General features: G+C 37.6%; 1 protein-coding gene across 3 annotated transcripts in view; it reads right to left on the bottom strand.

Moving 5' to 3' along the window:
• PARD3B (par-3 family cell polarity regulator beta) overlaps positions 1–13,511 on the bottom strand; it is a 1,033,909-nt gene that overhangs the window by 162,845 nt on the left and 857,553 nt on the right. For all 3 annotated transcript variants that reach the window (XM_059393291.1, XM_059393292.1, XM_059393293.1), the window contains one exon: positions 428–727. In XM_059393291.1, coding sequence (XP_059249274.1) covers positions 428–727 — 300 coding nt within the window. The remainder of the gene's footprint in view (positions 1–427; positions 728–13,511) is intronic.

Here is a 13,511-nt window from a genome sequence, read left to right as displayed (position 1 = left end):
TACACTCTCTCTAATTCCAACTCCATTTTACCTACAAAGAAGCCACCAGTCTCTGACTCCTCACCTCCCAGTGTCATGACATTTTCTCGAATAAGTCTTTCACAGTAGGACTCGTAGGAGAAAGGACAATATTCCTTCAAAGTTTTCATCATTAGTCCTTTGCCACAATATCCTTTCAAAAACTGTTCTCTGTTGCACTATGACCTCAGTGACAACCATTCATTCATGCCAACTTATGACTGGCTATTTCGTTTTATTTTTGATGGCTAATACCTTACTGGTGGGTCAAAGCCTAGCTCTTACCAAGAGGACTATCTCATTTCAGTTTTAATAGATGTAAGGATATATTTTTATCGGCTTTAGCAGGAGACAGGACTTGAAACTTACTGAATTAAAACCACATTTGTCTTTTAATAAGCTATATTACCTTTCAGCTGGCACCAGTGGGTGATACGGTTTGTTGACCTTGGCATAGAGACCCTCTAAGTGGTCTCTCTCTGGAGATAGCGGACGGCTCTCCCGGTGGTAACCCAGTGGTCCAGCTCGAGGCGGAGATGGTGACCTGTAGACACTTGATGCACACGGTTCCCGGAAATGGTTCACTCTGGCGTAGTTGGGGTCCATTTCATCATCGTCCATATCATGCAGCGATCCAGTTGCACCAGCAGCAGAATCAAGAAGACCTCTTGCCTGCTTTTCCCTTAGCTCCTGGTGTTTTGCTACAATCCTGAAAAAAATATAGAACAGGGAGAAGAGACATATGTGAATTTTAAGTGGAAATACAGTGATAGACTCTCCTGAATCTATGTTGATTTCTCCTGGTCAGTCACTTAGCCGTTACTCTCCTGTTAACCCAATATCCGTGCGGTTAATTTTATATCTCTGATCTTTATTTGTTATGGGATCTTGACTTTTATAGCAATGGAATAGGTATTTTGACACCTTGCCCTCTGATGACTGTGCTGACTGCAGAGTCAGAGGCTGATTTTCATTAACGTTCCCTTCTTACAAAGGGATGTGCCCCATGGGAACAGTACATCGGTGGTGTGATAATAAGGAAGTCTTCCTTGGGAGAGGGATGTATGTTAAAGAGCCCATCAGAATCACATACTTTGGCTATGATTTCCCTATTTGGTACCCTAGAGTTCTAGTGTATTCTTTTAAAGGAAAGAGCTTGCAAAAATTGATTTAAATATGAAAAAGAAATACAGAGGCTTTCTGGTCACTGAAAGCAGTGGGATCCGAGGTAATTTATGAGAGACTCTAAGTTTTTTGGTTACACAAATGGGGATCATTGTGTCTCATTATATAGGGGCTGGGGACAGAGTAAAATAGTGAAGAAATTAATAGGCTCCTGACAGAGATGAATTGGCACATATAAGTGAATTAAACATTACTGGCAGAACTCCACGGCGTGCGAGCCTTAAGTGATATTACAAAATGCTACTGCTAATCAGTGTACTGTGTAGACTGCTGGGAATGGGAGCAGCAAAATGCACCTAGGTGGATTCCAAATCCATCTGAATTTTAAGAATTTGACATTTAATCTGGAAAGTGTTAGATCAGTTCTCCTAAATTCTCAGTTACGTGTTAAAATGGAAAGGTCACTGTGGCATCTCATTGGACAATGGTGATGTGATGGTGTCAGGAGGTGTCCTGTGCTAATGAGGAAAGAGGGTAACCTTACATCACTGGGCAAACAGGGTGCGTTATGCACGCACTATGAGAGAAGCCAGGTACTGCTGGTTCAGGCAGCCAGAGGAACTGGCTCAGGAAAGGATAGGGATAAGCTGGAATCCTGGGCTCTGAGAATACAAGAGAGCTGTGGCTAGAAGTGAAAGGTCTGTACCAGCCTAGACACATTTATAGAGACCCTGGATGAATTAAAAAAACAAAAATTGAACTCTCTCGGTACTTTCTCTTCTTCAAGCAAAAACAGCTGTTTTTGCACAGGGCAGCTGTTTTACAGAACATCAAATTCTTTGTAAAAATCTTTAAAAGCCATCCTCTTTATCTTTCAAGGTATTTTCTCTTTAGGCAGAATGGCTTTTTTTTTTTTTTTTTAAGAGGAGAGAGGGGAAGGGGAAAAAGAAAACATGAAGACGACACGGGACAAAAATCCAGCATTTAACCCCAAGTCACAACAGATGAAAATAAATGCCAGGATACATTACTGCACACCTCTTTGACTAAGTCAAATCATGTACCCTACACATAAGTAATTAGAAGAATTTATATTTTTGCAAAGAGGAGCTTGAATCTCCAGGGGATTCTGAATGAAGATGAAAGGAAGATTGCACGGTCGGGTACCTGTCGAGAAGCCCTGCCTGTCCCCTTTCAGTGCACATTAGTCCTAGATTCACGGATGTTTGTTTTGAATAATTTTCTATAAAGAAGATAACTTGTTCTCTTCTGCAACAAAACAGTCCTTTCAGGGACAGTGCAGACTGGATGATCAGAGAACGCTCGCTGCCCTACGATGATAGGAATGGATTTCCATTGCAAAGAGAACGCAGGACATCAATAAAGTCAGGGGGTGGGATTTCTGTGTGGTTACTGTGCCTCCTCCGTGCGAGGCCTTCATGAGAAATCATTCAGCAGAAAGATGAACATCTCGTGGCTGCTGCATAAAGCTACACTTGTGCATTAATGAAAGAAGAAAACACCAAGCCTGGTTTTTAAAAGTCACAGAAACAGAACACCAGTATCTGTGCTCCTAATCTCATCACTTCTCTGTCTTAGAGGTGTTCTCATTAATTAGGCTTTCTGGGTATGTAAAGATTCTCAGATGAAAAGTACTCCGTGGATGCAGAGCGGTATTTTATCTTGTATTTTTTTCTTGCAAAAACAAAACTAAATTTCTCCTTGATCCTCTCTGCACCACTGAGTATTTCAGTAACTAATTTCATATTAATCACTCGGTAGGTGAAATAGTAATTTCTCTGAACCGACATTATTATGCCATATATCAGGGTCTCTCCGTGTGAGGGAGGACAAGGCAATCTGAAAAGGGGTGTATGGAGGTAGAAGAAGCTCTCTCTCCGGAGAGAAATGTCAAGGAAATAGATTTTTTTGTTTTTGGTAGCTCTGACCTCTCTGCCTCAGTTCATTGTGATCTAATTGTTTAGATCCACTTTGAGGTCTTCTTATCACTGGGAACTCAACCTGTAAGAATATCTATTTTTCAAAATAGCTATTGATAATACATCTTTTTTATTGGACAGTACCACCAGGTTCCCCATTCTCCCCACCACAGTGCTTCTGAATTGTTTTTATTTCTTCTCTCTCTTTCTTACAAAAACGTTGTTTCATTTGTACCATTATAACTCTTAGATATCCTCTTTTATTTCCATTTCTTTAGACCAACTCTGGTATTCAGGCTTTAAATTACCTAGCTGTGCATTGTCCAATATGGTGGCCACTAGCCACAACATGCTGTATACATTTAAATTAGAATAATTACAGTTAAATAAAATGTAAAGTTCAGCTTCTCAGTGTCACAAATTGCATTTCAAATGCTCAATAGCCACACATGACTCGTGACTAGTGTGTCAGATAAGGCAGATACAGACTAATTCCATCATTGCAGAAAATTCTATCGGACTGCGCTGGCCTAAATTATTCTAACACTTTTTGGTATGTCACCTTGTGCTGCTTTAATCTATACCTTAAAGGGCTGTTGGATAATCTTATATCATATCTCTGTCAGATCAAGAATCTCTAACAAGAGATTACAGTAAATGATGGAGTAAGAGTATGGTTCCTCTACTTCCTCCCTCAAACCCTAAACATACAAACAGTTGAAAAGTTGGGAAGACAAAATTAAATCTACAATTGAATTAGAAAATGACCATAAATCTTACAGCATGCAATGAAATTTGGGCTCAACTTAAAAGGGAGAGTTCATCAAGAGTTGATACATGCTGGGGCGCCTGGGTGGCTCAGTGGGTTAAGCCGCTGCCTTCGGCTCAGGTCATGATCTCGCATCCTGGGATGAGTCCCACATGGGGCTCTCTGCTCAGCAGGGAGCCTGCTTCCTCCTCTCTCTCTCTCTGCCTGCCTCTCCAACTACTTGTGATTTCTCTCTGTCAAATAAATAAATAAAATCTTAAAAAAAAAAAAGAAGAGTTGATACATGCCTACGTCTCTAGCAGCGTATATATTTCACTGAAAGTAAGATCAAGATTACAGAAAATAAACTTCTACTTAGAAAACCATAGTTTGAAGGCAAATTTAGGATCCTTGGGAATTGTGGGGTAAATCCTTGTGAGTTTCCAACTTCAGACTGGAGGAGGAATGGAGCTAGAAGAAAGCCCTTTCCTCTGAGAAATGTATCTCCTCCTACACTGAAGAAACTAAAGAGAAAAGAAGCCCCAACCTGTTTTGTAGCTGAAAGGCAGAATTAGCTGAGCAGAGAAAAACTAAAACAAACTCATCAAAATAAAGCCAATAATCTAAGAGACTTCACTAAGCAAGCTGATCTCTTTCAGCTTGATTTGCTCTCCCTAAATGGAAAACCAAGGAAAACAAGCCCCCGGGGTGTGCACCCAGCAGAAGTGGCAAGAAGGTATTTTGAAAGAACATATGGAATTCAAGTTGCTGGTGACCTTAGATCCCTATGTCATCTAGCACAGATTTGAAAAAAAAAATTCTTAAACACTATATAACATGAAATTAGTTTAATGGTTCATAACAAGTGTTTGGCAAATTAAATACAATAAAGGAGAAAAATATTAGGGGTTATTGCACATAGTATGCATAAGTATTGTTTCGATAAGGAGAAAAATCAAGTCATCTAAAAATTCAGGCAAATTCAGGCTAGCCTCAAACAAAAATAAAGCCTAAAGAAGAACATTCTCAAGCATTTCAAGGGAATAGAGCTCGTTGACCTACTGCAAAAAACTACTTAACAATTAAAAGCAGTCGACCCCAAATGGAATCAAAATGAAGAATTCAACTTGGTAAGACTGTGGAATGACTGATGTGAAGGTTAGAGGTACCTTAACCTTGGGTTAAAGGTTAAACATTTGTAGCAACATAATTATGGAAAAACATAAGTATGATAAACTCTGACAATATAAAAATAATAATCATTAGTGAAAATCAGAAACCAATAAGGATGTGTAGAGGAAAGCGTTTATATTCAGTTGTATTCATTTCCTCACTTTTTTAGAGCAGGCATTGGTAGTGACTATTGAAAACTGATAAATCAGGAAAGAGAGGGTACAGTATATTAAAATTACTACAAAAAAGCTACTAAAACAACAAATTATCAGAAGAGAAATGTATGAAATAAAAGTCCAACCATATAGAAAATAGAAAACAGGGGGTGCCTGGGTGGCTGGATTCTGGTTGGTTAAGCTGGATTTTGGTTCAGGTCATGATCTCAGGGTTGTAAGATTGAGCCCTGTGTCAGGCTCCATGCTCAGTGGGGAGTCTGCTTGGGATTCTCTCTCTCCCTCTCCCTTTGCCCCTTACCCTACTCTCTCTCTCTCAAATAAATAAGTTTAAAAAAGATAAAAAGCAGAAGCAGCAAAAAAGTAACATAAAATCAGATGACCACATTTATCTTTCATGACAACAAATGAAAATGGAATAAATGTCTTTATTATAACTAAAGAATCCCAGATATGATAAAAAAGGAAAACATACTAGATGATATTGAAATAGTGAAAAAATGTGGAAAAGCCTAAGTGTGCAGTAATAGGAGACTAGGAAAGATATATGGTATAGCTAAAAAATACAGTCATCTTATTCCCATTCTAAAAGGAAGTAATATATACATACTGGCCAAGATACATATAGATATTTGTATGATGTATTATATATTCTTGCATATGCATAGAAAATGTCTGAGTGGATACGAAAAAATTCATAATGGTGATCAACTCTTGAAAGTGGAATTGGAGGTACACTATCTGAATTTTTATATTATATTTTTAGGATAATTTTTAAAATTTCAAAAATATAAAAAGTCCCTTAAACTACATATTGACTGTTATGGTAAATCAAAACTTAAGAAAAATATTAAACAGGCAATAAGAGGCAGGCTTTGTCTTAGAAATCTGATTTTTCACGATCCCATTATTGACTCAGTTGTGGCAATTTCAAATTGCTGTTCACTGAACATTTGTTTGGTCCCTTTCAAAATGACTGATTTTGCCTAGAGTACCCATTTTCCATTTATCAAGTATCTGACTTGTTTTTCTAGAATAAAGATTTAACTTTACTCATTTAAAATGCATTTAAACTCTTTTAGAGCTCCATATTGATCTCAACAATTCTCTTCTTCAACCTGTGTATTCAGTAAATTCTCTATTAATCTGTAATTGTTATATATTACTTTATATAACAAATGAAAACATTTTTCATTTATTTCAAGACATTCTGCTTCCAGAACTAGACTGCAAACTCCTTGAGGGTCATGTGAGTTTTCTTTCTGTTAATTCTAGCTAACTGATTTATTCATTCATACTGATATTATATTGTATAGTAGAAATAAAGGAAAAATTTCAGTTCCTGACTCATTATCAGGGAGCTATAAACATGTAACTACAATTCAGTGGGAAGACAAAGATACTATCTGTACAAAGGGTCAGAGTCAATTCAGCTTAGGGTTATTGAGGAAGAATCATGCAGGTGGTGCCACATGACCTGGGTTTTGAAGGAACTTGTCCACCTTGTTCCAAGAGGATGAAAGAGATGTAGAAATGGTATGAGACACTCCAGTCAGAAGGAGGGACACAAGCAAAGGGGCATAGGAGTGCATGATTTACTTCATGCTAGGGTCCAAGTCTGATGTGGCAGACCAGAATGGTTCGAGTCATCTGCCTAAAGCTCCCCCACAAAAGGAACACATTTAGTAAATTTATTGGCAGACTTCTGAAAGGTTTATGTAAGGCAAATTAAATATTGAAAATTTTGTTGTACCCTTTTTCATTTTCTTGTTTACCCTTTCATTATAAAATGAAACAAAGGTAGAAACTCATGCAAAACAAATCTATGGATCCAAGAGCGGCTATAAAGCAAACATGTCTGTCACTATCACTGAGGTCAAGAAATAGACCTTTGCAGGAAACCCCAGAAAGTCTCCAGGGTGGGGGTGTCTCTCCATCACAACCACATCTATATTTCTATATTATATATGTATCTCCTTTCTTCCACATTAAGAATCCTGCTCCTCTGGGGCACCTGGGTGGCTCTGTGGGTTAAAGCCTCTGTCTTCGGCTCAGGTCATGATCTCAGGGTCCTGGGATCGAGCCCCGCATCGGGTTCTCCACTCAGCGGGATGTCTGCTTCCTCCTCTCTCTGCCTGCCTCTCTGCCTACCTGTGATCTCTGTCCAATAAATAAAATTTAAAAAAAAAAAAAAAGAAGAAGAATCCTGCTCAAGACACAGGGAATACTAGAACTGAGTAGCTTATGATTACAACTTGCTCTACTCTGTATGACATAGAAAACAGCTTCAGAAAAAAAAAAAAGAAAGAAAGAAAACAGCTTCAGAATAACAATACCAAATATTATCACTCATAAGATGATTATAAAATACTCTTTTCATATTTTCTTCCTTCATCCCTCCATTTTTGTAATTGTATTACACCTACATCGTTAAAGCATAAAGCAGCTACACACTAGAATTCCATTCAACTCTGATTTAATCTGAGCACTTTAAGTAACTATATATTTAATATACTAAAATACAATAAATAAATATATATTTAATAAAGACCAACAGTCCTAACATCACTGAATATGCAGTCATCTACTAGATTCCTCAGGAAGAATTCATGGACAGTGTTTCTTCACTTGCCTTTTATACTTGACAGCCACTTTTGCTGAATATAAAATTACCCACTTTTCCTCTTGGACATTTAAAATATGTGACACCATTTTCTTTTTAATTTAATTTATTTATTTGACAGAAAGAGAGATCACAAGTAGGCAGAGAGGCAGGCAAAGAGAGAGAGAGGGGAAGAGGGCTCCCTGCTGAGAGGAGAGCCCAATGTGGACCTTGATCCCAGGACCCTGAGATCATGATCTGAGCTGAAGGCAGAGGCTTAACCCACTGAGCCACCCTGGCGCTCATGACACCATTTTCTTATGATAAAATGTCACTGTTGAAAAGCGGTATGGTGGAGCGCCCAGGTGGCTCAGTTGGTTAAGCAGCTGCCTTCAGCTTGGGTCATGATTCCAGGGTCCTGGGATCAAGCCCCACATAAGGCTCCCTGCTCAGCAGAGAGCCTGCTTCTCTCTCTCCCCCTCTCCCTTACACTCTGCTTACTTGTGCTCTCTAGCTCTCTGTCAAATAAATAAAATATTTTAAAAAAAAAGCGGTATGGTAATTTAATTTTATTTCTCTTATAAATTACTTACAGTAACTTTTTTCACTTACCTCACTAAATTCTTTCATTTAAAGTCTAGTAATCTTACTTAGAAAGGTCATTCTGGGTTGATAACACTTATGAAACACAAAGTAAGTATATTTGTTTGATTGGGGCAATATTCTTGAATTATAGCTTTTATTGTTAATGTTGTAGGATACAAGTTGTATATAGAAAAGTCAATTGTATTTCTATGTTCTTGTAGTGAATGGTGAGACAACAAAATCAAGAGAATGATACCATTTAAAATGGGATTAAAGTACATTACAAACTTAAAAATAAATTTAACAAAAGATGTACACATCCTCTACCCTGAAGACAATTAAATACTCCTGAGAGAAGTTAAAGATCTAAATAAATGGAGAATTCTATCTTGCTCATGGATCAGAAAAGTCAATATTGCAAGAAGTCAATTCATTCAAATGAACAGATCAATGTCATTTCAATCAAACTCAACTCAGGTTTATTTTGCCAAAATTAGCAATGTGATTTTAAAATTGATTTAGAAAGTGAAGGACAAAGAATAGCCAAAATAACTTTGAAAAAAATAGGAATAAAGTTGGAAGATTTAATCTACTGGCTTTAAGACTTACTATAAATCTTCAGTAATCAAGGCAAAGACTAGACAAGTAGATGAATGGAATAGAAGACATAGTCCAGTAATATATCCACACATATTTGGTGAAGTGATTTATAACAAATACACCAAGATATTTTGATTTAGAAGAGACAATCTCTTCAACAAGTGGTGCTGGAAAGTACATAAGGGAAATCCACAAGGGAAACAAGAACTTTGGTTGTTACATTATACCATAACAAAAAAATCAATTCAAGATGGAAGACAGACCTGAAAAAAAGTCTACAACAATAAAGCTACTAGAACAAAATAAAGGAGAATACCTTTAGCCTTGGGTTAGGCAAATAGTTCCTAGAGAGGACAAGGAACACAGGGATCATTAAAGAAAAAATGAGTAAGTGGGACATCACCAAAATTAAAATCTTCTCATTAAAAAGGATCAAGAAAATGACAGGCAAATGAGAGAAAACATTTATAACACATGTCTAATGAAGGCTTTATATGAAAAATACTAAAAAAAAAAAAAATCCTTGCAACTTACCAACGAAAAGAAAAATCACCCAGTTAGAACCAGGCAAAAGATTTAAACAGATACTTTACAAAGGAAGAGCTAGAAATGCCCAATAAGCAAATAAAAACATTCTGAACATTATAAGTCATCAGGGAAATGCAAATTAAAATCATAATGAGATTGCCCTTATCAAAATGAAAAAGAATGACAACACCAAATGTTGGAAAAGATGGGAAGCTTCCAGAACTTTCAGGCACTGCTGCTGGTATTATGAAACAACATGATCCCTTTGGGAAAAGAGCTGGGAGCTCCTAATCAAACTAGTCATGCACCAAACCTATGACCTAACAACTCACCTCTCAGATACTTACACAAGAGAAACAACAACAGAGACCCACTAAAGTCCTTGAAGAATGTTTGGTAGTAGCCTTATTCATCATTACAAGAAATGGAATTAAGATGTCCATCAGCAGGAGAATGGATAACCAAACAACGGTATATTCATACAACAGAATATAAATCAGCAACAATGATAAACAAATCAACTACTGAAGTAACAACAGGGGTGAATCTCAAAATTATCGTGCTCAGTGAGAGAAGCTGAACATACACACACACACTACATGATTCAAATTATAAGAAATTCTAGATCAGGCAAAACAATCCTTCCTGTGGTGATAGAAATCAGATCAGTTACTTCCTGGACTGGAGGGTGTACTAAACAGGGAAAGGCAGGGGGATGAGAATGGGAAACATTCTTGGGTGATAGAAATATTCTGTATCTTGATACACATTCACCAAAGTAGAATATATTCTTCTGTTTATATGAGACCTAAATATTTCACTGTATGCAAACTATGCTTCAATTTAAACTAAAACTTAAAACAGAAAACAAAAATAAAAGCAAAGAATGCCAATGACGTTGTTTATACCTTTTAAAATACACATGATAGAATCTAACAAATTAGGAGCAAGCGATTCACATATTATTCTTTCCTTTTTAAATACATTACCTAAAGGTAATTGTTATCATAACAAGTTAAGACAATGGGTGTAATTGCTGGGAAAATATTTTAATTGCTTAAGGAAATACATCCTCTTTTCAAGCAGTTTGAACACTCCTGAAGTACCAATTTATAAGGCAGCTATTGATTTTGATAAGTACACATTATTCTTATTGATCCATAAACACATCCTCTAAAGACCAGACAACTTGTTTTAAGTCTATTACAAGTTCCTGTATTCATATTCAATAAAGATTTTTGGGGCACCTACACGTTTAAGGTTTTGATCTTGATGCTGAGATTGAGCAGTACATAGAAATCCTTGTCTTTGTAGAATTTATACTCTAGCCAGAGGAGGCAGACACAGACAGCAAATTAACTAGGTAAAATAAAAAACGGTGTCCGATGGCAGTATGTGCGATAGAGGAAATGGAACAGGCAAAGGTGCTAGGAGTGTTTGAGGTAGAGTGGGAGGGTTACGCTTCTAAGTATGTGGTAAGGAACTATGTGGGAATGTTTAGTTAAAGGCTTGAGAAGGAGGGTAAAATGTTTGTAGATAATTGTGGAAGTGTATTTCAGGAAGCAGGGATAGCAAGTACAAAGGCCCTGAGGCGGGTAAGTGCCAAAACCAGCAAGGAGGCCAGAGTGAGGGAGTGAGAAGTCAGAGCACCAGAGAGGAAATTAGGGCCTAGCTCATGTAGGGCCTTGAGGTCCAAGCTAAAGATTTCAGTTTTTACTCTCAGCGAGGTGGGAAGCCAATGGGAGGTTTTAAGCATTGAATTGATATGGTCTGTCTGACTTGCACGCTGAAGGAATCTCTTTGAGTGCTGTAACTGAGAAGGTGGTGGGGTGCTGGTCAAGAAAACAGCCATGAAGACAAGTTGCAGGCTATCAGAATGACCCAGGGGAGAGATAGGGGCATGGGTGAAGGTGTAGCTGTGGACTCAGTAAGAACTGGTTGGATATAAAAGCTAAAAATAAAGCTGAATTAAAAAAAAGTCCTGGGGGTGCCCGGGTGGTTCAGTGGGTTAAGCCTCTGCCTTCAACTCAGGTCATGATCTCAGGATCCTGAGATAGAGCCCTGTATCAGGCTCTCTGCTCAGCGGGGGGCCTGCTTCTCTCTCTCTCTCTCTCTCTCTCTCTCTGCCTACTGGTGATCTCTCTGTCAAATAAATAAATAAAATCTTGAAAAAAAAGAAAATCCTGTAATGAAGATACCCTTCCAACTCCAAATCAGGGAACTTGTCCTACACACAAGAGCCCTTCCTACCCAGTGTTTCATCTATCTGGCAGGAAGAACTGACACGAGTAGTATTTGTGATGAATTTTCCCACAATGACAGAACTCATTTCTCTTGAGGCACACAAGTCCCAGTTTTAGAGATGAGGAAACGGATGTTCAGAAGGGTTAGGTGTTTTCTTAGAGACCATGTATGTGTTAAGTGGCGGGAACTAGATTCTTGAATTCCACCCAGGTGCCTAAGTTCAGTATGATGTTTACAAATATTGTAAACATGATCATGTTAAAAAAATTATATAGCGAAAGCTTTCAGATGTCCCAAAGTACAGAATGTAGTGCAATGAACCTCCCTATACCTATTATGTGGTTCTGTATTCAATAATTAAAGATGTTACCACTGTTTTCATCTAATTTTTCTTTAAAAATTTTTTTCTGTGAAGTATTTTGAAAGCCAATCCTAGTCATTTATTCTCTATCTACTTCAGAATACATATCACAAAAAATCATGAACATTATATAACAACAATGCCATTAGTCACTTAAAAATTAACAATATTCCTTAATGTCATCTAAATACCTAGTTCATAAACTAATCTCCCCACTTGGCTAAAACATGCCTCTTTCAGTGGATTTATTTGGATCGGGCTCCAAAGACTCCCCACACGTTACATTTGGTGATGTCTCTTAAGTCTTGTTTCCTATCAAGAACTGTACTCTTTTCTTTTTCGCTTTTTAATTGTTCCAAGCCCCTGAATTGTTGCAGAAACCCAGCCCCAGCTGTCTTGTAGGTGGTCCCACATGCTGGATTTGTTTGCTTCTTTGTGGTGTGATTTAACTTATTCCTCCATTCCCTGAATTTCCTGCTAATGAAAAGTAGGTCCACAGCAGCAATGCCCAGTAGGTCTTCCTGTGATGATGGAAATGTTCTCCATGTGTGCTGTTTAACACAGCAGCTACATGTGGCCACTGAGCACTCACAATGTGGCTACGGTGATGAAAATACACATTTTTAATTTCAACTAATTTACATATAAATAATACATGTGACTGTGGCTATTGTATTGGACAGTGTCCCTGGAGACTTAGTTTCAGGTTCAACTTTTGGTGGGAAAGAATACTGTGGTGGGTTGACTGTTGATCCCCCCAAAAGGTATGTCAACTGGGAGCATGTAAATGTGCCTTTATATTGAAGTTTGATTACCCTAAGTTATACAGTATAGGGAAGGCAGAATAAATGCTTAATTTGTTTTAATTGCTGATTTTTCAGAGTAAGGAGTTAGTGTCCTAGTAATTCCAGTGGTGACCAATGATTTATTAGATGTTTTTTGGGGGGGAAACAAAGGGTTGTGAATATCATTATGAACCTACCATATATTTAATTATTTTTAAAAATGTAAAAAATTAACAAATAATGTATTATTTGTTTCAGGGGTACATGTCTGTGATTGATTAGTCTTACACAATTCATAGCACCCACCATAGCACATACCCTCCCCAAAGTCCATCCCCAGCCTTATTTATTTATTTATTTATGAGAGAGGGGGAATGGTGGGGCAGAGGGGGAGAGAATCCGAAGCTGGCTCCATGTTCAATGTCGAGCTTGATCTGGGGCCTGATCTCATGAACCTGAGATCATGAGCTGAGCCAAAATTGAGTCAAACACTTAACCAAGTGAGCCACTCAGGCACCCAATGAACGCATATTAAAAAAAAAGATATATATATATATATATATATATATATATATATATATATATATATATATCTCGATCTATATATACTTGGGGTTTTCAATCAATTT

The sequence above is a fragment of the Mustela nigripes genome, chromosome 3 (genome assembly GCF_022355385.1).
Source record: "Mustela nigripes isolate SB6536 chromosome 3, MUSNIG.SB6536, whole genome shotgun sequence".
NCBI classification, from domain to species: Eukaryota; Metazoa; Chordata; class Mammalia; order Carnivora; family Mustelidae; genus Mustela; species Mustela nigripes.
The sequence above is the reverse complement of the archived record's forward strand: the minus strand, read 5'-3'. Positions and strand labels throughout refer to the sequence as shown.